Source organism: Ornithorhynchus anatinus, chromosome 1 (assembly GCF_004115215.2).
Source record: "Ornithorhynchus anatinus isolate Pmale09 chromosome 1, mOrnAna1.pri.v4, whole genome shotgun sequence".
Lineage (NCBI taxonomy): Eukaryota > Metazoa > Chordata > Mammalia > Monotremata > Ornithorhynchidae > Ornithorhynchus > Ornithorhynchus anatinus.
Genome location: NC_041728.1, coordinates 133,835,702 through 133,859,241, shown reverse-complemented (window position 1 = coordinate 133,859,241; position 23,540 = coordinate 133,835,702). Strand labels below are relative to the sequence as shown.

The window sequence follows — 23,540 nt, the reverse complement described above, 5'->3', positions numbered from 1 at the left end:
GTCCATTCCAAGCGTTTAGTAGAGTGCTCTGCACTTAGTAAGTGCTCAGTAAATACTATTGAGTGAATGAACTAAGAGAACCGAAATAATCCAGTAATTAGCTGCCTGAATTAGTTGCTCTTTGGGCCCAAGCTCACAATATAAGTGATCCAGGAAAACCCAGACCGTCCCGCTGCCGTCCCAGGTTCTCCAGGGCCCCATTCAAGTCCCGCGGCTAATCCCTTTTCCTAAGCCCTCCTGGCGTCTCCCAAAGCTTTCTCGCTTTCACCGGTTCTCAGGACACAGAGTAGGACTCTGAAGCAAAGCCAAGCCCAGAAAGTAATGATGTACATTGGGGTTTTTTGTTGTTGTCTTTTTTGTTTTTCATTCCATGCATCGGTTCACTTCGATAGTCATTCTATCAAGAAGCAGCGTGGCTTAGTGGAAAGAGTCCAGGCTTGGGAGTCAGAGGTCGTGGGTTCTAATCCCGGATCCGCCACTTATCAGCTGTGGGACTTGGGGTAAGTCACTTCATTTCTCTGTGCCTCAGTTACCTCATCTGTAAAATGAGGGTGAAGACTGTGAGCGCCACGTGGGACAACCTGATTACCTTGTATCTACCCCAGCGCTTAGAACAGTGCTTGGCACATAGTAAGCGCTTAACAAATACCATAGTTATTATTATTCTGGTTCCCATCCCTGTACGTCGTTCGGTACAAAAGGGCAAGTTGGCATCAGAAAGAGGATGGGCGGGCAGAGCACGAACAGGCAGATGAAGGAGCCATTTTTCAGATTAAACATAAAAAACGATTTGGCTCTAAACTGAAATGACGGCGGTTGAGTTGGTTGTCCAGGAGGCGGAACGAAGCTTCCTAGCGGCTAGAGAATGGGGAGATGGGGCTGCGGGGGAGAAGGCCGGGTGGGTGTCTCTGGATAATTGACTTGGCAATCTGGGGCCGAGAACTGGCTGCCCAGCAGCAACAAGTCTAGTATTTACGATGGAGTCGAACTGCAAGGCTCCTCCCGAAAGCAGGAAGACGCGAGAAGCAGCGTGGTGTAGTGGATAGAGCACAGGCCTGGGAGTCAGAAGGTCATGGATTCTAATACCGCTCTGCCACTTATCTGCTGTGAGACCATAGGCAAGCCCCTTGATGTCTCTGGGTCTCATTAACCTCATCTATAAAATGGGGGTTGAGACTGAGCCCCTCATGGGACAGGGACCGGGTCCAACCCCATTACAGTGCTTAGTACAGTGCCTGGCATATAGTAAATGCATAACAAATACCATAATTATTATTACGTGACCTGGAGATCTCGTCCCCTCTGATCCAACTTTCTCTGGAAAGCACAGATCTCTGACCTGCTTCCCTGAATAATGATTTAGCACTGAGTTCCTGGCTACCCGCGGTATCCCACGGCGGGAACCAGATAGGGGAGTGTGACGGGTATCTTGCAGCGGAGAATCGGGTGATTCTTGTTTTAACAGATGGGTAGGGCAACCTCCAGGTTATGGAGAACAGGGACATTTTAGTAGGGTGATGTTTTAGTAGAATGACGTTTTAGCTGGCAAATTAGTTAAAAGGAGAAACAGACACACAAGTCACATGACTTGGCACCGTGTTTCTTCCAATGATCCTGAATGTTATAACTATGGTATTTGTTAAGCGCTTACTATGTGCCAAACACTGTTCTAAGCGCTGGGGTAGATACAGGGTAATCAGGTTGTCCCACGTGGGGCTCACAGTCATCACCCTCATTTTACAGATGAGGTAACTGCGGCACAGAGTTAGCTCCCTGGGATTCCAATTCAAGATCAGTGTAAATACTTGCCGATTATCTAATGCTTAGTTTCTGTAACATTCTCCTAAGGCTCGCTGAAGTGAGGCTCCTGAAGAGAACTTAGGCATAGGTAGCCTTGGTAATACTGAGGGGAGCATAGGAAAGTAAATGTCTACAAATAATAATTATGGTATTTGTTAAGCGCTTAGCGTGTGGCAGACACTGTACTAAATGCTCCTCCCCTGCCAAACGAATGAGCGTGGGTTAAGGTTTCCTCTTCCCTGTTCTTGTTCCTGTCCATCTGCAGGTAGAAGCGTCAACAAGTAGGGAAAGAGCCAAACGATGAGCTAGAAGGGAGTATGAAATACAATAAGAATCCGTTTAGACTGTGAGCCCGTTATCTCTGTTGCCAAATTGTACATTCCAAGTGCTCTGCACATATCGCTCAGTAAATACTATGGAATGAATGAATAATAGTAATGACAGTATTTGTTAAGCGCTTAACCATGTGCCACTGTACTAAGCACTAGGGTGGATGCAAGCAAATTGGGTTGGACACAGTTCCTGTCCCATGTGGGGCTTTCAGTCTCAACTCCCATTCTACAGATGAGGTCACTAAGACCCAAGGAAGTGAAGTGACTTGCCCAAGGTCACTCAGCAGACAAGTAGCAGAGCTGGGATTCATTCATTCATTATCGAGTGCTTGTTATGTGCAGAGCACGGTACTAAGCACTTGGGAAAGTACAGCACAACAAACAGTGAAATCCCTGCCCACGAGGAACTCACCGTCTAGACGGGGGGAGAGACAGACATCAAATAAAATGACAGCTATGTACATAAGTGTTGTGGGGCTGGGAGCGGGGTAGAGCCGAAGACGGCAAGTCAGGGTGACGCAGAAGGGAGTGGGAGATGAGGAAAAGTGGGGCTTAGTCTAGGAAGACCGCTTGGAGGAGATGGGCCGTCAGTAAAGCTTCGAAGGCGGGGACGGGGAGGACAGTAATTGTCAGATTTGAGGAGGAAGGGCATTCCAGGCCAGAGACAGGACACGGGCTAAGGGTCGGTGGCGAGACAGGCAAGATCGAGGCACCGTGAGATGGTTAGCATTAGAGGAGCAAAATGTATCCCCCCCCCCACCGTCCTACTTAGAGCTCGCCTCCTCCAAGAGGCCTTCCCAGACTGAGCTCCCCCTTTTCCCTCTGCTCCCTCTGCCCCCTCCCACCCCCCCCTTCACCTCCCCTCAGCTAAGCCCCCTTTTCCCCTCTTTCCCTCTGCTCCTCCCCCTCTCCCTTCCCCTCCCCTCAGCACTGTACTGGTCCGCTCAACTGTATATATTTTCATTACCCTATTTATTTTGTTAATGAGATGTACATCGCCTTGATTCTATTATCTTGTTAATGAGATATACGTCACTTTGATTCTATTTATTTGCTATTGTTTTGATGAGATGTTCATCCCCTCGATTCTATTTATTGCTATTGTTCTTGTCTGTCCGTCTCCCCCGATTAGACTCTAAGCCCGGCAAAGGGCAGGGACTGTCTCCATCTGTTACCGACTTGTTTGTTCTCGGCCGTCCGTCTCCCCCGATCAGACCGTAAGCCCGTCAAACGGCAGGGACCGTCTCTATCTGTTGCCGACCTGTTCATTCCAAGCGCTTAGTACAGTGCTCTGCACATAGTAAGCGCTCGATAAATACTATTGAATGAATGAATCAATGGGCAGGATTGTAGTAAGAGAGTAGCAAGGTGAGGTAGGAGGGGGCAAGGGGATTGAGTTCTTTCAAGCCAATGGTGAGGAGTTGATGTTTGGTGCAGAAGCGGATGGGCAACCACGGGAGTTTTTTGAGGGGGTTGACACGTACTGAACGTTCATGTAGAAAAATGATCCGGGCAGCAGAATGAAGCATGGACTGGAGTGGGGAGAGACAGGAGGCAGGGAGGTCAGCAAAGAGGCTGATGCAGTCATCCAATTGGGATAGGATGAGTGATTGGATTCACTTGGTAGCAGTTTGGATGGAGAGGAAAGGGCGGATTTTAGCGGTACTGTGAAGGTGGGACCGGCGGGGTTTGGCGACGGATTGAATGACAGAGAGGAGTCGAGGGAAACGCCAAAGTTACCGGCCTGTGAGGCAGGAAGGATGGTGGGGCCGTCTACAGTGATGGGAAAGTTATGGGGAGGACGGGGTATGAGTGGGAAGGTAAAACGCTCTGTTTTGGATGTTAGGTTTGAGGTGACGGGAGGATATCCAAGTAGAGATGTCTTAGGAGGAGAGGCGAGACTGGAGGGAGGGAGAGAGATGAGGGCTGGAGATGGAGATTTGGGGATCATCCGCATGGAGGTGGTAGTTGAAGCCATGGGAGCAAAGGAATTCTCCAAAGTGAATGGGTGTAGATGGACAATAGAAGAGGGGCCCAGGATTGAATAATAATAATAATAATGTTGGTATTTGTTAAGCGCTTACTATGTGCCGAGCACTGTTCTAGCGCTGGGGTAGACACAGGGGAATCAGGTTGTCCCCCGTGGGGCTCACAGTCTTCATCCCCATTTTACAGATGAGGGAACTGAGGCCCAGAGAAGTGAAGTGACTTGCCCACAGTCACACAGCTGACAAGTGGCCGAGCGGGGATTCGAACCCATGACCTCTGACTCCAAAGCCCAGGCTCTTTCCACTGAGCCACCCTGCTTCTCTTCTGTAACGTGCAACACACAAAAAAATTGAACCTTGAGAGACCCCCACATTTAGGGGGTAGGAGGCAGAGGAGGAGCCATGACCTTCTGACTCCCAGGCCTGTACTGTGAGCCCCACGTGGGACAACCCGATTCCCCCATGTCTACCCCAGCACTTAGAACAGTGCTCGGCACATGGTAAGCGCTTAACAAATACCAACGTTATTATTATTATTACTTCATCCACTATGCCATATTCCCTGGATTCTCCCTGGAGAATCCTCAATCTGGATCCCTGAGCACCGGACTGCATTTCAATCAATCAATCGATCAATCAGTTGTACTTATTGAGCGCTTACTGTGTGCAGAACACTGTACTAAGTGCTTAAAACCACTTAGACTGTGAGCCCCATGTGAGAAAGGGGCTGGGTCCTACCTAATTAATTTGTACCTATGCCAGTGCTTTGAACAGTGTTTATTATTAGTAATGATAATGATAATAATGTTGGTATTTATTAAGCACTTACTATGTACAGAGCACTGTTCTAAGCGCTGGGGTAATAATAATAATGTTGGTATTAAGCGCTTACTATGTGCAGAGCACTGTTCTAAGTGCTGGGGGAGATACAGGGTAATCAGGTTGACCCACATGAGGCTCACAGTTAATCCCCATTTTCCAGATGAGGTAACTGAGGCCCAGAGAAGTGAAATGACTTGCCCACAGTCACCCAGCTGACAAGTGGCAGAGCCGGAAGTCGAACCCATGACCTCTGACTCCGGAGCCCAGGCTCTTTCCACTGAGCCACGCTGCTTCCCGTAGATACAGGGTCATCAGGTCGTCCCACGTGGGGCTCACAGTAGTAATAATGGTGTCTGTTAGGTGCTTACTATGTGCCAGGCCCTGTTCTGAGCGCTGGGGTAGATGCAAGATAATCTGGTTGGACCCAGCCCCTGTCCCACATTGGGCTCATAGTCTTTATCCCCATTTACAGATGAGGGAACTGAGGCACAGAGAAGCTAAAGTGACTTGCCCAAGGTCACCCAGCAGACACGTAGCAGAGCTGGGATTAGAACCCTTGACCTTCTGACTCCCAGGTCCGTGCTCTATCCACTACGCCGTGCTCTACTTAAATACCAGAAACCACAAACCATTCCCCCCGTCTGCCCGCCACCAAACATTGATCCAGGAGACCATCTCAAGGTCGCGGGCAGACACTTTGTAAGGAAAGAACCTCTCCGGAGGAGAGCATAATAATAATGTTGGTATTTGTTAAGCGCTTACTATGTGCAGAGCACTGTTCTAAGCGCCGGGGGAGATCCAGGGTCATCAGGTCGTCCCACGTGAGGCTCCCAGTTAATCCCCATTTTACAGATGAGGGAACTGGGGCCCAGAGAAGTGAGCGACTTGCCCACAGTCACACGGCTGACAAGTGGCAGAGCCGGGATTCGAACCCATGACCTCTGGCTCCCAAGTCCGGGCTCTTTCCTCTGAGCCACGCTGCTTCTCTAAGCATGTCTTGGGAACTCAGGGAAACCAGACTTGTAACTAAAGGGGAGGTTTGAAATATTTCCACTTCCTCTTGTACCCGTTCCCCCCCCGGCGAAGAGGAATTTGAATCACCACCAGGTGGTTCCTAGTAAGAAAAGTGAATACTGGTACGTGTTACTCTTTAATTATATTTATTGAGTGCTTACTATGCGCAGAGCACTGTACTAAGCGCTTGGAATGGACAGTTCGGCAACAGACACTGAGAAGCAGCGTAGCTCGGTGGAAAGAGCCCGGGCTTGGGAGTCGGAGGTCATGGGTTCGAATGCCGACTCTGCTATTTGCCAGCTGTGTGACTGTGGGCAAGTCACTTCACTTCTCTGTGCCTCAGTGACCTCATCTGGAAAACGGAGATGAAGACTGTGAGCCTCCCGTGGGACAATCTGATTACCCTCTGTCTACCCCAGCGCTTAGAACAGTGCTCGGCACATAGTAACCGCTTAACAAATATCAACATTATTAGATAGAGACAATCCCTGCCCAACAACGGGCTCACAGTCTAATGTGAGAAAGCAGCGTGGTCTAGTGGAGAGAGCCCGGGCTTGGGAGTCAGAGGAAGTGGGTTCTAATCCCCGCTCGGCCACATGCCTGCTGTGTGATCTTGGGCGAGTCGCTTCACTTCTCTGGGCTTCATTTACCTCCTCTGCAAAATGGGGATTAAGACTGTGAGCCCCACGTGGGACAAGGACTGTGTCCAACCTGATTATCTTGTAGCTAGTCCAGCGGTTAGAATAGTGTTTGGAGCATAATAAGCACTAAATGAATACCACAGTTATTACTATTATTATAGTCAGTCAATCATACTTATTGAGCGCTTACTGTGTGCAGAGCACTGGATTGAATGCTTGGGAGAGTACAATAAAACAGACACATTCCCTGCCCACAACAAGCTCACCCCTTCTCAGTAGAGGAAAACTGGAAGTCACATCTAATATACTTCAGGGAAAGGGGAATGTAAAGCTGCTCTACGAAAAAACACACCACTAAGAAATGGCTACTCAGGCTTGCACGTTTTTCATTCATTCAGTCGTATTTATTGAGCGCTTACTGTGTGCAGAGCACTGTACTAAGCGCTTGGAAAGTACAGTTCGGCAACAAATAGAGATAACCCCTGCCCAACAACGGGGTCACAGTCTAGAAAGGGGGGTTTTGCCTTCCGGAGTCAATCGATCGAATTGCTGAGCGCTCCCCGTGTGCAGAGCACTGTTCGAAGCGCTGGGGTCAAGCACCGTGTCATTTTCCAGGAAAGCGATCATGTTCAGCTTCTAACTAGAGTGATGTTACTCCAAGAAAGCAAATGAAGGAATCTGGGAAGTTCCTATCGCTCTAGGAGGAAACTCCCCAAAGCCCCATATAGCAGTTTTTTCTCAAAGAATTTTCCAAGGTTGTTTTTTCTCCCGTGGCTCATTATTCAATAGTATTTAGTATTTATTGAGCGCTTACTATGTGCAGAGCACTGGACTAAGCGCTTGGAATGAACAAGTCGGCAACAGATAGAGACGGTCCCTGCCGTTTGACGGGCTTACGGTCTAATCGGGGGAGACGGACGGACGAGAACAATGGCGATAAAAAGAACAATGGCAATAGGAGAATGCACAGCCTGTAAGCTTGGTATGGGCAGGGAACGGGCCTTCTAATTCTGTTGAACTCTCCCAAGAGCTCAGTACAGTGCTCTGCTCATAGTTAGCGCTCGATAAATACCATCAAGGAATTGATTGATAGCTGTAAAAGAGATAGAACCTACACATTCTGACTCTCAGCCATTAGAACTAAAAATGCCACCGGGTCCACCAGCTAAACAGAGTTCAAACTATTTCTTAGGGTTTCGGTTTAGGGGATTCACATCTGCTCACGGGTCCAGGGGCTGAAAACCAGAAAACCAGTAAGCCTGTTAAGGAAAAATGACAATTCTGCTCCTGGCTTTCCATGTTCATTAACCTTTAGTTGTACCCTTCCTATGGCAGGAAAAATGAAAAATCCAGTGGGGAGCACTAATATCTGTGTGTTGATTATCTGTAATTTATTTATTTATACTAATGTCTGCCTCTCCCCTTGTAGACTGTAAACTCGTGTGGGAAAGGAATGCGTCTATTGCTCTGTACTCTCTCAAGCGCTTAGTACAGTGCTTTGCACACAGCGCTCAATAAATACGATTAAATTCACGATCGAATGACATCTTTGCAGCCTAATCTGTGAAGCGGCACGGCGTAGTAGATAGAGCACGGGTCTGGGAGTCAGAAGGTCAAGGGTTCTAATCCCGGCTCCGCCACTCGTCTGCTGTGTGGCCTTGGGCGAGCCACTTCAATTCTCTGTGCCGCAGTTGCCTCATCTGTAAACTGGGGATGAAGAATGTGAGCCCTGTGTGGGACTTGGACTGTGTCCAACTGAATTTGCTTGTATCCACCCCAGCGCTTAGTACAGTGCCTGGCACAGAGTAAGCACTTAATAAATACCGGAACTATTAAATAATAATAATGCTGGTATTTGTTAAGCGCTTACTACGTGCAGAGCACTATTCTAAGCGCTGGGGTAGATACAGGGGAGTGAGGTTGTCCCACTTGAGGCTCACAGTCTTCATCCCCATTTTACAGATGAGGGAACTGAGGCACAGAGAAGTGAAGTGACTTGCCCACAGTCACACAGCTAACAAGGGACAGAGTTGGGACAACAATAATAGTAATAATAATGATGGTATTTGTTAAGCACTTACTATGTGCCAAGCACTATTCTAAGTAGATACAAGGTTATCAGCTTGTCCCACATGGGGCTCACAGTCTTAATCCCCATTTTACAGATGAGGTAACTGAGGCAGAGAGAAGTGAAGTGACTTGTCCAAAGTCACACGGCTGAGAAGTGGTGGAGCCGGGATTAGAACCTATGACCTCTGACTCCCAAGCCCGGGCTCTTTCCACTAAGCCACGCTGCTTCTATTATTAATATATTACTACTGTTATAATGTTCTATTCCTCCTGTTATCTACAAAGCTACTGAAGGATGCGTTCCCTTCCTATATTTCTGAGGACTAAGCTGAGAAGACGGACCTTCTGAATGGCATCTGGCTGTTGACCCTCTGGACACTAAGAATAACAGCCTTCGTCTCCGTGGGTTCTTAATCGGCAGCAGATACCGGGTCCCCTTGAAATGTTCGTCCGAATAAGTCTGGGGAGAAGAACAACCAAATGGACTAAAAGGCCGAAGGCCTAGAATGAAAGGATGAGAAACAATGACCCATAACGTTCTGGAAAGGACGCTCTGAGGGTCGATGTTATCATCAGTTTACAGCAACGTTTTTATTAACAATCTAGAAAAGGGGAAAAAAAAACCCCAAATCCGGTGAGAAAATTAGCACACGGTATCAATCTGTGACATGTTCCAGACGCCACGGCGGACGGAGGATCCATACAGAGACAACAAGAGGGGTTTAGACGCAAGGGCTAGAAAATGGGATTCCAAGTCAAGCCGACACCTTCGAGAGGACAACGTTCACACGAAAAGGGAGGCGGAGATTCTCAGAAAGCAGAATGCGATCAGAAAACCGCAGAGGAAAACGAGTTTACCGATCGCCACGGTAACCCAGTGAGCCGAGGCGGCCATTCGCCGAGGCACCACGACACGGAACGGGGAGAAGGTGGAACATTTCCCTTGAATACTGGGTTTCATCCGGGATACGTCGGAGCCAGGAAGACCCAGAGCGGAATGATTTTCCAAAGAGCAAGTGAAAGGGAAGGGGTGGGAGCAAGGGGTCGGGGCTGGAAAGATCAAAATAATTCATCTGGGGTTTTTTGATCATTTAGGGGGTCGTAGCAAACATCTACTGGGGACCGAGAGACACAGACAACCCAGAAATAGAGAGATTGCTTAAAGTAGTCCAGTTCGGAACCGGTCAAAACTGAGCAGCGGAAGATGTTATCGAAGATTACTCGACCCTATAATCCTTTAAGACTAAACTGGATGCTGGGAATTGTTAGGGGGGGGGGTCTAGAGCGTCTAAGCAGTCAACGGGCCTCTGATGTAAGAGAGGTGGACATTCTATATTCTGAATTTGATTTCAGGGACCAAAACGTCAAACTGGGGCGTTCAGAAGGCGTGCCGGAATCCTTCTGACCCGAGGGATGCGGTGAGCACACCCGAACTTCAGGTCCTGCATCTTCAACCACCACTCCTTCGGTCCTAATCCTAGGTGAGTTTGGTACGCGCCAGTCAATTGATGGGATTTACTGAGCGCTTACTCGGTTCAGAGCGCTGTAGCCAGCGCTTACGAGAGGACAGTATAACCCAATTGGTAGATATGTTTTCTGCCCATAGCGAGCTTACAGTCTAGAAGGGGAGACGACAGTGTCACGTGGCTTGATGTTCTGATTGGGATCCAAAGTTAACCACTGACTGAAACGAGGTGAAACCAAAGAATCGAGCCAGATCCCGGAAGAAAGAGGACATCACCTGAAGTGGCGTGGCTCAGTGGCAAGAGCCCGGGAGTCAGAGGACCTGGGTTCTAATCCCAGCTCCGCCACCTGTCTGCTGGGTGACCTGGGGCTAGCCACTTCACTTCTCTGTGCCGCGGTTACCTCATCTGGAAAATAGGGATGAAGACTGTGAGCCCCACGTGGGACAAGCTGATTACCTTGTGCCTACCCCAGTGCTTAGAACAGTGCTTGGCACATAGTAAGCGTTTAACGAATGCCATTGTTATTATTCCACCCGTGCCAAATTATCACTCCACTGCAGAGTGCTTTGACCCAGACCTTCAAACAGGGTCCTGGAAACAATCCATCATTTTCTCCAGCTTCCGGATAGATGGGGTGTAGCCCAGGGCCTAGTCTAAATTCGATCTCATTTGGCCTCGTGGATAGATCACGAGTCCGGGAGTCAGAAGGTCGTGGATTCTAATCCCGGCTCCGCCACTTTGCTGCGTGACCTCGGGCAAGTCACTTGACTTCTCTGGGCCTCAGTTACCTCATGGGGAAAATATGGATCTAGACTGTGAGCCCCATGTGGGACAGGACTGCGTCCAACCGGATTTGCTTATATCCACCCCCTCCCTTAGCACAGTGCCTGGCACATGGTAAGTGCTTAGCAAATACCATTATTATTATTATGCAGTTATTATTATTATTATTGTGGTATTTGTTAAGCACTTACTATGAAAGCTTGACCCCCTTTTCTAGACTGTGAGTCTCTTTAAGGCCAAAGACCCTATCTAATTCTTCGCCCCACAGTCTTCCCCAGCACAGAGTTCAGCGTGCTTTACACAGAGCGGACATTTAATAATTACCATTATTATTCTCTGGGCCTCAGTTGCCTCATCTGTAAAATGGGGAGTAAGACTGTGAGCCCCACGTGGGGCAACCTGATCACCTTGCACCCCCCCCCCCAGCGCTTAGAACAGTGCTTTTCACATAGTAAGCGCTTAACAAATACCCACATTATTATTATTACTACTATTACTATCACTGGACCTCAGAAGTGAGACGACCGGCTCCGTAGACAACTCTGTAGGCAGCTTTTCAGGTTTCCTAGGCCTCACCGGGCTGGCAGTTGAGAGTAATGTCGGGCTGGAGAAAATATTTGTTTTCTATTCTTTTAGCCCAGCCTGGAAATCCTGCCTAGCTCCCAGTGGTACATGAAGGTTTGACCAGAGGGTGTTTCAATGTTTGCCAACTAACTAGAGCAACTAAAGACCCACTGTGGTCTCGCTTTTTTTGAAAAATGGTATTTGTTAAGCGTTTACTACATGCCGAGCACTCTACTAAGCACTGGGGTGAATCCCGGCTCGGCCACTTGTCTGCTGCGTGACCCTGGGCAGGTCACTTCACTTCTCTGTGCCTCGGTTACCTCGTCTGGAAAATGGGGATTGGGACTGTGAGCCCCACTGCGTCCAATCTGATTTGCTCATATCCACCCTAGCGTTCTGTACAGTGCCCGGCACAAAGTAAGTGCTTAACTTAGAACGGTGCTTGGCACACAGTAAGCGCTTCACAAGTACCATCATTATTATTATTAACAAATGCCACTATTATTATTATTATTGTTACAAGATAATCAGGTTGGACACAGTTCCTGCCCCACGCGGGGCTCACAGTCTAGGCCTATAACCAGCGGTGGTTATAATGGGAAATGGGGAGGTGGGGGATGGACTCCTGATGGTGTCAGAATATCAACACCCCAAACCTCCCAAATCAGGAGGAAAGTTCCAAAAGGCCAAATAGGGGTTATTTACATAGAGGAGACGGAACAAGAAGAAAGAAACTTCAACGGCGGCCTGAGAGGTGGAGCATAAATCGGTTACAAGGAAGAACTTGCGGACAGTGAGGGGATGGATCCCGGAAGAAAGCCAGAGACGCTCCTTTCTCCAGGAGTCCCGAAGGAGAAAGCAGTGTGACTCAACTCTCTGGGACCAAAACGTGGGAGGAAGGCGAGACGATATCTCAAATTCCCATCCAGCCTGCTGATTCTCTAACGTGGCTCAGTGGAAAGAGCCCGGGCTTTGGAGTCCGAGGTCATGGGTTCGAATGCCGGCTCTGCCACTTGTCAGCCGTGTGACTGTGGGCGAGTCACTTCACTTCTCTGGGCCTCAGTTCCCTCATCTGTAAAATGGGGAGGAAGACTGTGAGCCTCACGTGGGCCAACCTGCTTACCCTGTATCTCCCCCAGCGCTTGGAACAGTGCTCTGCACATAGTAAGCGCTTAACAAATACCAACATTATTATTATTACTAATAAAACGGGGATTAAGACTGTGAGTCCCACGTGGGACAACCTGATTCCCCTGTGTCTACTCCAGCGCTTAGAACAGTGCTCGGCACATAGTAAGCGCTTAACAAATACCAACATTAAACGCCCAGAACTTCAAAGCCCTCAAAGCAGAGGACTTTTCCTTTTTTCCTTCCTCCCCCTTCCCACATAGGCGAAACACTGGATTAGACTGGAGAGGCCTGCTGTCTGCTCTTCCCTGGAGTGACCGTTCTGATCTACTCTCCTCGCCGGGCCTCTGCCAACGGATTTCTTCTTCCGCTACTCTCCGAGGGAAGGGTCTGCCTTCCTCCTTGACGCCCGGGGAATCACTCAGTAGATCGAATCAATCGATTGTATTTATTGAGCGCTTACTCTGTGCAGAGCACCACACCGAGCGCTTGAGAGAGGACGACAGAACGATATAACGGACACATTCCCTGCCCACACCGAGCTTACAGTCTAGAGTCCCAGGAATTAGCTTGGAGAGAACTTAGAGGTTCTTTCCAATTGCTGGTTCGCTACTCATTCATCTGCTCCTCTGTTCTCCCTCCTCCGCGCCGCTCACGCCGGGAGCTCTCATGAGTACGCCGAAATCACAACAGATCCACAATTCGAAGCTTTTTGAAAACATGAAAATCAGGGAGACAGCGGGTGCTTCACCGTTACAATGATTGTAGCTAACCGGACAAAAAGGAGAGGGGAGGATGTGGGCGAATCACTGAGAGCCCCCCAAAGTCACTTCCGTTTTCATTCTTCTTCATCTTTTTATATAAAAAAAAAATCACACAATTCACCATCAGGAATAGAGACACAATCATTGTGCTAGTAAACAAACCTTCTGATCTACAGAAAAAGAGAACAATAACAACAATTATAAAAAAAGATAATATAATAACCATAATGCCATAACTTAAGATTTCTCGTGTAGTCCAGCTACAGAATAAAAAATGGAATAATTTAACTCATACAATACTGCTCTCTGCATAATCAATCAATCAACGGTATTTATTGAGCGCTTCCCGCGTGCAGAGTCCTCTACTAAGCGCTTGGGAGAGTACACTATAACAGAGTCGGTACACGTTTCCCCAGGCCGCAGCGAGCCTTCGGCGAAAACGTGTTCCTTCATCCCACCTACGGACTCTCGATTACGGACACGAAATGCAAATCAATGGCATCGACGTAAAGTGTAAACAATGGGATGGATCAAACCGGGAAAAGGACTGTCCCAAATGAATTCCTGCCATTCGTTTAGAGTGTGTGCGATCCATCAGCTGAGGGGGTGGGGGAGAGGGTGGGAACACCCTCATCGGCTTAAGATTTCCTACCTGGAGATACACCTCTCTTGCAATGTCAGCCACGAGGCCGATCTCCAGAAGCCAGCTGCCTGCAGCGTGAGAACGCCTTAGGGGGAACCCCACTATCCAGGTGAAAGCGTCGCGGACCACGGGGACTCTTTCTTCAAGCCAAGGCACGACAGGGCCCGGGAAGAGGATTTCAGAGCCAGCCACGCGGGGACCGGGGAGACTGGCGGACTTCCTCCTCTTCGGTCCACGGCTCTGCCCCCTTTCTCTTCTCCGGGCGGTCCGTCGACGACCGTCCGATCGCCTCGGGTTCAAAGCGGACGATCCCGGTGGCGTCCGCCCTCCGTCCGGGGTTCCGTTTCCCACTTCGGCCCCGAACCCCGCTGGGAGGGCGTCGTCGATCGCTGGGGCGAAAACGAGGCGGTTCGCGGTGGTGCCGACGATGGCCATCTTGTTTCCCGGCCTTCTCCCGAAACCCACCTCTCTCTTCTGGGAATCCCGAGGTCGGGAGTAGCCGGAGCCGAGGCTTTCAGAGAGGGCTCCCGGCTTCCTCCCATCCAGCTGGGGCGAGGTTTATCGAGACCGTGCTTCCCGCGCTCTGAAATCGGCTCTTCCAACACTGATGTGGTTTTTTTTGTTTTGTTTCTTTTTCTTTCGTCCTTCCAGCCTTCCTTTCTCGGGGGGAATGTAGTAAACGTTGGGGGCTGAAAGGCCTTTCTGTGCTCTTCAGGAGACCCGTCCGGCCCCGCCTGACACCGTTAAACGGGGATGGGGAGGGCGGGTCGACGATAAGAAGTGCTCTCCGTATTAAGTCTCGGGAAAGGACGGATCCCCACCCTAGCTGCAGGCCCTCACGACGTATTGCTGTTTTGACCCTCCCCCCCCCCCCGCCAAACCCACTATAACCCAGTGAACCCACCCACCCTCCCCCTTCGCACCCCAGGGGTGCACGCGGCCTCGGAAGACCCCGGGTGTGATCATCGGCTACAGAGCGTCCTCAGGCCGGGACCGCCATCTGAGAACTGAAGATCCAGACGGTCTCGAGCTTTGTTCTTACGTTTTCAGGAACCTCGAACACCCCTCGCGTCAAGACGGCTCTGTGCGTTTTGTTCCGACTCTTCTTTGTTCACGGGGGCCCGAAGGCCCCGGTGGTCCCCGATTCGTGCAGCAAGTGAAGAACCCCTCCCCGCCCCCCGAACGGATCCCGCTCGTCCCCTAAATTCTACTCCTTTCTGAATTTTTTGCGACAAAGTATCGTGCCTATATATACACACCATATATATAGTCCACTCTTTACAGTACAAAGTGTTAAAATGTCAAACAAAAATAAATATCCATGTTACAGTAGCTAGAATATTCCATAAAATAGATCCCTGCCATTCTTGATTGAAATGCTCAGTGAGGATTAACTTCATTTGGACATTTTTCCGGAGATTGGAGAAGTCTTGTATCCCTGTTATTGCAGATCGTTTCTAGGGAGGGCGAGGAGCTGCTCTCCTTTGGGGCAAAGCATCACGGAAGAAGGGGGAGAGTTGCGGGAGGGGGTGAGGGAGAGTGAAATGCCTGTAGTACGGAAAGAGCTTGCTTCAGGCCGGGTACGTTCCTTCATTACCAAGTAGCTGAGCTGCAGTGTTTATTGGTCCTGACGGTCGCGTCGGAACATTCCCCGTCCGAAGAGTCGCAGTCCGATTCCTCAAACTGCACGGGATTCTGTAAAGCGAAAGGGAGAAACACCTCATCCGGTTATACTTGTGGGATTTGTTCGGCGCTTACCATGCGCCGGGCACCGTTCTAAACACCGAGTTGGAAACAAGCAAAGCAGATCAGCGTGGCTCAGTGGAAAGGGCACGGGCTTTGGAGTCAGAGGTCATGGGTTCGAATTCCGCCTCGGCCACTGCTCAGCTGTGTGACTTTGGGCAAGTCACTTAACTTCTCGGTGCCTCAGTTACCTCATCTGGAAAATGGGGATTAAGACTGTGAGCCCCACTGGGACAACCTGATTCCCCTGTGTCTACCCCAGCGCTTAGAACAGTGCTCGGCACAGAGTAAGCGCTTAACAAATACCAACATTATTATTACATTATTATTATAGATCGGACACAGTCCCTGTCCCCCGTGGGGCTCACGGTCCCCATCTCCTTTTACAGACGAAGTACCTGAGGTACAGGTGAAGTACAGGTACAGGTTCTTAGAGAAGCAGCGTGGCTCAGCGGAAAGAGCCCGGGCTTGGGAGTCAGAGGGCATGGGTTCGAATCCCGGCTCTGCCACCTGTCAGCCGTGTGACTGTGGGCAAGTCACTTCACTTCTCTGGGCCTCAGCTACCTCATCCGGAAAATGGGGATGAAGACTGTGAGCCCCAGGTGGGACAACCTGATTCCCCTGTGTCGACCCCACCGCTTAGGACAGTGCTCTGCGCACAGTAAGCGCTTAACAAATACCAACATTATTGTTATTACTGTTACAGAGAAGTGACTGGTCCAAGGTCCCACAGCAGGCTCGTGGTGGTGTCGGGAATAGAACCCAGATCCTTCTGACCCCTGGGCTCGTGCTCTCTCCACCAGGCCACACTGCTTCCACTGATATGTCCATTTTGGAAGCTCGCTGGGATGGCAGCTTTCTGATTTCTGAGGAACTACCTCTTGGCCTTCCCCATGTGACATCCCTAGAGGGAAGGGTCTGCCATAATTTCCCCCTGCCCCCGACCACTTTTATTAGCCCCAAACAGGCCAAGGGGATCCCAGTATAATTCCCACCCTAAAAAACGGAGGGGAGGGACAGGAGGTAGAGGAGAGCCAGAGGAGAGACACAAGCTGAGAAGTGGTGTGGCCTAGCGCAAAGACCTCGGTTCTGATCCCCGTCCCAACCCCTGGCTGCCGTGTGCCCTTGGACAAGTCACTTTCCTTCTAAGAAGAATAATTAATGTGCTTGCTAAGCGCTCACCGTGTGCCAAGCACCGTTGTACACGCTGGGGTAGATACACACGAAAGAGATCGGACACCATCCCCGTCCCACAGGGGGCTCACAGTCTCAATCCCCATTTTCCAGATAATAATAATGTTGGTATTTGCTAAGCCCTTACTATGCGCAGAGCACTGTTCTAAGCGCTGGGGGAGATACAGGGTCATCGGGTCGTCCCCCGTGGGGCTCACAGTCTTCATCCCCATTTTACAGAGGAGGGAACTGAGGCACCGAGAAGTGAAGTGACTCGCCCACAGTCACACAGCCGCCAAGTGGCAGAGCCGGGATTCGAACCCGTGGCCTCTGACTCCAAAGCCCGGGCTCTTTCCACTGAGCCACGCTGCTGCCTTGATGAGGTCACTGGGGCCCAGAGCGGTGAAGTGACTTGCCTAAGGTCACGCAGCAGACATGGGGCCGAGGCGGCATTAGAACCCAGGTCCTTCTGATTCCCAGGCCCGTGCTCTATCCACTGGGCCATCCTGCTTCCCGGATTCTCTGTGCCTCAGATAATCTGTCAAATGGGGATTCGGTACCCGTCCTCTCTCCTACTGCGGCCTGATTAGGTTGAATCTACCCCAGTGCTTAGAACAGAGTCTGGCACAGAAGCAGCACGGCCTAGTGGAAAGAACACGGACCTGGGAGTCGGAGGACCCGGGTTCTCCTCCCCGCACTACCGCATACCTGCTGGGTGACCTCGGGCAAGTCCCTTAACTTCTCTGACCCTCGGTTCCTGCATCTACAAAATGAGGATTCGATACCCGCTCGCTCTCCCACTTCCATTCTGAGCCCCATGTGGGACCCGACTGTCGCGTCCCTACTCCGGTACTTAGTAACTTCTCTGTGCCTCAGTTCCCTCATCTGTAAAATGGGGATTAACTATGAGCCTCACGTGGGACAACCCGATGACCCTGTATCTCCCCCAGCGCTTAGAACAGTGCTCTGCGCATAGTAAGCGCTTAACAAATACCAACATTATTATTATTATTATTTAGCTGCCATTGTTTTTACAAGATGTTCTTCCCCTTGACTCTATTTATCGCCATTGTCTTGTCTGTCCATCTCCCCCGATTAGACCGTGCGCCCGTCAAACGGCAGAGACCGTCTCTATCTGTTGCCGACTTGTTCATTCCAAGCGCTTAGTACAGTGCTCTGCACATAGTAAGCGCTCAATAAAAAATAAATAAATACTACTGAATATTACAGTGAAAGAAGCAGCACGCATAGTGGAGAGAACCTGGGCCTGGTAGTCGGAACGTCGTGGGTTCTAATCTTGGCTCTGCCACTTGTCCTGCTGTGTGGCCTTGGGCAAGTGGCTTCACTTCTCTGGGCCTCAGTTACCTCCTCTGTAAAATGGGAATTGAGACAGTGAGCCCCACATGGGACGGGGACTGTGTCCAACTCGGTTTGCTTGCATTCAACCCAGCACTTAGTACAGTACCTGGCACATAGTAAGCGCTTAAGAGATACCATGATTATCATTATTAGAGTGTTTAGTACACCTAGTGGCAAGAGCAGAGGCTTGGGAGTCAAAGGATGTGGGTTCTAATCCCGCCTTCGCTGCTTGTCTGCTAGGTGACCTTGGGCAAGTCACATCACCTCTCTGGGCCTCAGTTCCCTCATCTGTAAAATGGGGATTAAGACTATAAACCCCATGTCGGAAAGGGACTCAGCACGGCCTAGTGGATACAGCCCGGGCCTGAAAGAGAGACCAGGGTCTAATCCTGGCTCCGCACCTTGCCTGCTGCGTGACCTAGGGCAAGTCACTTGACTTCTCTGGGACTCAGTTACTTTATCTGGAAAATGGGGATTAAGATTGTGAGCCCCATGTGGGACAGGAACTCTGTACCTCGGCACTTAGAATAGTGCTTGGCACATAGTAAGCACTTAACAAATACCATTATTATTATTATTATTATTATTATTATTATTAAAGTGCTCAGCACACAGTAAGCGTTTTACAAATACCACAATCTCTACAAATGGAGAAGCAGCGTGGCTCAGTGGAAAGAGCCCGGGCTTTATAGTCAGGGGTCATGGGTTCGAATCCCAGCTCGGCCACTTGTCAGCTGTGTGACTGTGGGCGAGTCACTTCACTTCTCTGGGCCTCAGCTACCTCATCTGTAAAATGGGGATTAAGACCGTGAGCCTCACTTGGGACAACCGGATGACCCTGTATCTACCCCAGCGCTTAGAACAGTGCTCTGCACATAGTAAGCGCTTAACAAATACCAACATTATTATTATTACAAATACGGTTTTCAGGCACCGCGTTTATCATGACGAACGCGCCCGCAGGAAGCGCCCAACAGGTACCATGAAGAGACAGAAAAGCGGCCACCCACCTCGTAGCCATGCTCGTCGGCGCAGAGCTTGCCCAGAGACATCTGGGTCTTGACGCGCCTCACGGCGCACTCCTTGTCCGACAGCCCGTCGGACTGCGTGGAAATCTCGATGGGGATCTCCGGGGTCTGGGACAGCATGTCCTCCAGCTGCTCGGCCAGTCGGTCTTTCAGCCTGGCGGCCGACTCGTCCGGGCTGTTGGAGTGGTCGCTCGTGTTCCCTTCCTCTCCGTCGGACACGGAGAAGTTCTCGGAGCTGAAAGTCGAGTAGGACTGGCGGCTGCTGATACAGCGGTGGGGCCTGAAACCCCAAGGGATCGGCTTGGTTTCGTTCGCTCATCCGATCGGATTTATTAAGCGCGCGCAGAGCGGCCCCCAACTCCCGACCGTCCCAAGCAATAACCTCCCAGCGCCCCGGGTCGGGCCGAGGCGGCTTGGCCTGATGGATAGAGTCGGAAGGTTCTGGGTTCTAATCCCGGCTCCGCCCCCTGTCTGCTGTGTGACCTGGGGTAAATCACTCCACTCCTCTGGGCCTCAGTTCCCTTATCTGTAAAAAAGGGATTGAGACCGTGAGCCCCGCGAGGGACGGGGGCTGTGTTCAACCGGATTACCTCGTATCTACCCCACCGCTCAGAACAGTGCCTGGCCCATAGTAAGCGCTGAACATCTTGGTGGATATTGAAGTCCCCAGGGATCAATGTGGGGATGGAGAAAGAGAGAAGGAATGTGAGAAAGGGATCAAAATTGTTAAAAAAAAGCTGTAGGTGGGTCCTCGGGGGCGGTAACTGTCATTTACTAGAATCTGGAGTGGGTGAAAGAGGTGGATGATATGGACTTTGAAGGAAGGGAAAGAAAGGGATGGGAGAGGTGAAATGGTGTGAAAGCGCAGCATGGCTCAGTGGAAAGAGCACGGGCTTGGGAGTCGGAGGACATGGGTTCGAATCCCGTCTCTGCCATTTGTCAGCTGTATGACTGTGGGTAAGTCACTTAACTTCTCTGTGCCTCGGTTACCTCATCTGTAAAAATGGGGATTAAGACTGTGAGCCCCACGTGGGACAACCTGATCACCTTGTGTCCCCCAGCGCTTAGAACAGTGCTCTGCACATAGTAAGCGCTTAACAAATACCAACATTATTATTATTAACGAATAATAATAATAATAATGTTGGTATTTGTTAAGCGCTTAGTGTTAGGATGGATACAAGCAAATTGGATTACAGTCCCTTGTCCCACCGTGGGGTTCACAGTTTCGATCCTCATTCTTTTTTGTTTTTACATGTGAGGTAACTGAGGCCCAGAGAAGTGAAGTGACTTGCCCCAGGTCATGCAGCGGACAAGTGGCGGAGCCGGGATTAGAACCCATGACCTTCTGGCTCCCAAGCCAAAGCTCTGTCCGCTACACCAAGATACAAGCTACTCAGGCTGGACGTAGGCCACGCCTCACTTGGGACTTGTATGTAATCTCAAGCCGACGCACTGTTAAACGTGGCCAAACTGGGGTGATGTAAATAATAATTAACCATGTTTGTTAAGCGGTTACTATGTGCCAAGCACTGTTCTAAGCGCTGGGGTTGACACAAAGTAATCAGGTTGTCCCACGTGGGGCTCACAGTCTCCATTCCCATTTTCCAGATGAGGTAACTGAGGCACAGAGAAGGGAAGCTGTGCCAAGTGGCACAGCTGGGATTAGAACCCGTGACCTTCTGATTGCCGGGCCCCGTGCTAATAATAATAATAATAATGTTGGTATTTGTTAAGCGCTCACTATGTGCAGAGCACTGTTCTAAGCGCTGGGAGGATACAGGGTAATCAGATTGTCCCACGTGGGGCTCACAGTCTTCATCCCCATTTTCCAGATGAGGTAGCTGAGAAGTGAAGTGACTTGCCCACAGTCACACAGTTGCCAAGTGGCCGAGCCGGCATTCGAACTCGTGACCTCCGGCTCCCAAGCCCGGACTCTTTCCACCGAGCCACGCTGCTTCCCCACTACGCTATCCGCCACGCCATGAATGCCAGATATAACATCCCTTCGGCCAACTCTAGCACTTTCGTAGTCATCTACGGCCTCCCTCACAACTTGTGTCTAGGTGTCTAATCGAGTGTACAGGCGATTACTAGGGAAGCACCGTGGCCTAATGGCTAGAGCCGGGCCTGGGAGTCAGGAGGACCTGGGTTTGAATCCCGGCTCTGCCACTTGTCCGTTAGGTGACCTTGGACAAATCGCTTCACTTGTCTGGGCCTCAGTTCCCTCATCTGTAAAATGGAGATTACGACTATGAGCCCCCGTGGGACAGGGACTGTGCTCAAATTGATTAGCTTGTATCTATTCCAGAGCTTAGAACAGTGCTTGACACATAGTAAGCTCTTAAATATCATCATAATTATTATTAGTAATTATTCTGGCTATCCATCTGTAGGTGTTGCTATGCCTATCGTGGCTCAGTGGAAAGAGCCCGGGCTTTGGAGTCAGAGGTCATGGGTTCGAATCCCGGCTCTGCCACTTGTTCATTCATTCATTCAATAGTATTTATTGAGCGCTTACTATGTGCAGAGCACTGGACTAAGCGCTTGGAATGAACAAGTCGGCAACAGATAGAGACGGTCCCTGCCGTTCGACGGGCTTACGGTCTAATCGGGGGAGACGGACAGACGAGAACGATGGCGATAGAGTCAAGGGGAAGAACATTGTGTGACTGTGGGCGAGTCACTTATCTTCTCTGGGCCTCAGTTCCCTCATCTGTAAAATGGGGATTAAGACTGTGAGCCCCACGTGGGACAATCTGATTCCTCTGTGTCTACCCCAGTGCTTAGAACAGTGCTCGGCACATAGTAAGCGCTTAACAAATACCGACATTATTATCTCCACGTTCACAGTTCAAGCTCTCTGTGGCCAGGGAAAGCGTCCTGTGCTTCTCTTATACTTTCCCAAACTACTCAGTGCAAGCAGTGTGGCCTAATGGCTAGAACACCACCCAGGGACTCAGAAGTCCTGGGATCGAATCCCGGCTCCACCACTTGCCTGCTCTGTGACCTTGGGCAAGTCACTTCACTTCTCTGTGTCAGTTTCCTCAACTGCAAAAAGGGAATTCAATACCTCTTCTCCCTCCAATTTAGACATGTCAGCCTCATGTGGGAAAAGGACTGTGTCCAACCTGATTAACTGGTATCTTTCCCAGGGCTTAGAACAGGGCTTGGCGTATAGTAAGTGCTTAACAAATACCATAAAAAAAAAAAATCCAAGGGGGCAATCTGATCCTGGAGGGAGTTTTAGGGGAAGCAGCGTGGCGTAGTGGATAGAACCTGGGCCTGAGAGTTGGAGAGTCAAGAGTTCTAATCCCGACTCCAAAACCTGTCTGCTGTGTGACCTCGGGCAAGTCACTTCACTCTTCTGGGCCTCAATTACCTCATCCATGAAATGGGGATTGAGACTGTGAGCCCCACATGGGACAGGGACTGTGTCCAACCCGATTTGCTTGTATCCTCCCCAGCGATTAATTCAGTGCCTGGCACATGGTAAGCGCTTAACAAATGCCATAATTAGTTATTATTACTTTAGGATGCTACCCAGTTTTTTCGGGGGGGGCAGTGACAGACTTTTTACCAACTTTTTTACCATTCTGATCCTGATTCTTTAGAAGATATATTAAACATCATTTATATTAATATCTGTCTCCCCCTCCCCAGACTGTAAACTTGCTATGGGCAGGGTCTGTCTGAGGTTCCACAGCAGGCAAGTGACGGGGCCAGAAGAATTAAGGGAAGCAGCGTGGTTCAGTGGAAAGAGCCTGGGCTTCGGAGTCAGAGGTCATGGGTTCGACTCCCGGCTCTGCCACTTGTCAGCTGTGTGACCGTGGGCAAGTCACTTAACTTCTCTGTGCCTCAGTACCTCATCTGCAAAATGGGGATTAACGGTGCGCCTCACGGGGGACGACCTGATGACCCTGTATCTTCCCCAGTGCTTAGAACAGTGCTCGGCATATAGTAAGCGCGTAACAAACACCAACATTATTAATTTCACGGGGTAAGAGTCCTATGGTCTTTCAAGTAGGCCCCACTGCTTCCCTGTCTTGTCTGGTGTCAGTTGCTCCAAGCCCAGCTACAGCAGGAGGCCACGTGGATGCTGCTAATATATATTTTTTTTAATGGTATCTGTTAAGCACTTACTCTGTGCCAGGCACTGTAATAATGTTGGTATTTGTTAAGCGCTTACTATGTGCAGAGCACTGTTCTAAGCGCTGGGGTA

General features: G+C 50.0%; 1 protein-coding gene and 1 long non-coding RNA gene across 5 annotated transcripts in view; one reads left to right on the top strand and one right to left on the bottom strand.

Annotated features, from left to right (window-relative positions):
* Positions 1–9,711: 9,711 nt before the first annotated feature.
* Positions 9,712–15,366, top strand: LOC114812196. Its single transcript, XR_003759841.2, has 2 exons — positions 9,712–10,148; positions 15,066–15,366. It is a non-coding gene; the product is annotated as an uncharacterized LOC114812196 (long non-coding RNA).
* Positions 15,354–23,540, bottom strand: part of MAP3K13 (mitogen-activated protein kinase kinase kinase 13) — a 244,792-nt gene continuing 236,605 nt past the window's right edge. For all 4 annotated transcript variants that reach the window (XM_029065954.2, XM_029065946.2, XM_029065960.1 and 1 more), the window contains 2 exons: positions 19,301–19,598; positions 15,354–15,710 (listed from right to left, as the gene is read on the bottom strand). In XM_029065954.2, coding sequence (XP_028921787.1) covers positions 15,609–15,710; positions 19,301–19,598 — 400 coding nt within the window. In that variant the 3' untranslated portion in view covers positions 15,354–15,608. The remainder of the gene's footprint in view (positions 15,711–19,300; positions 19,599–23,540) is intronic.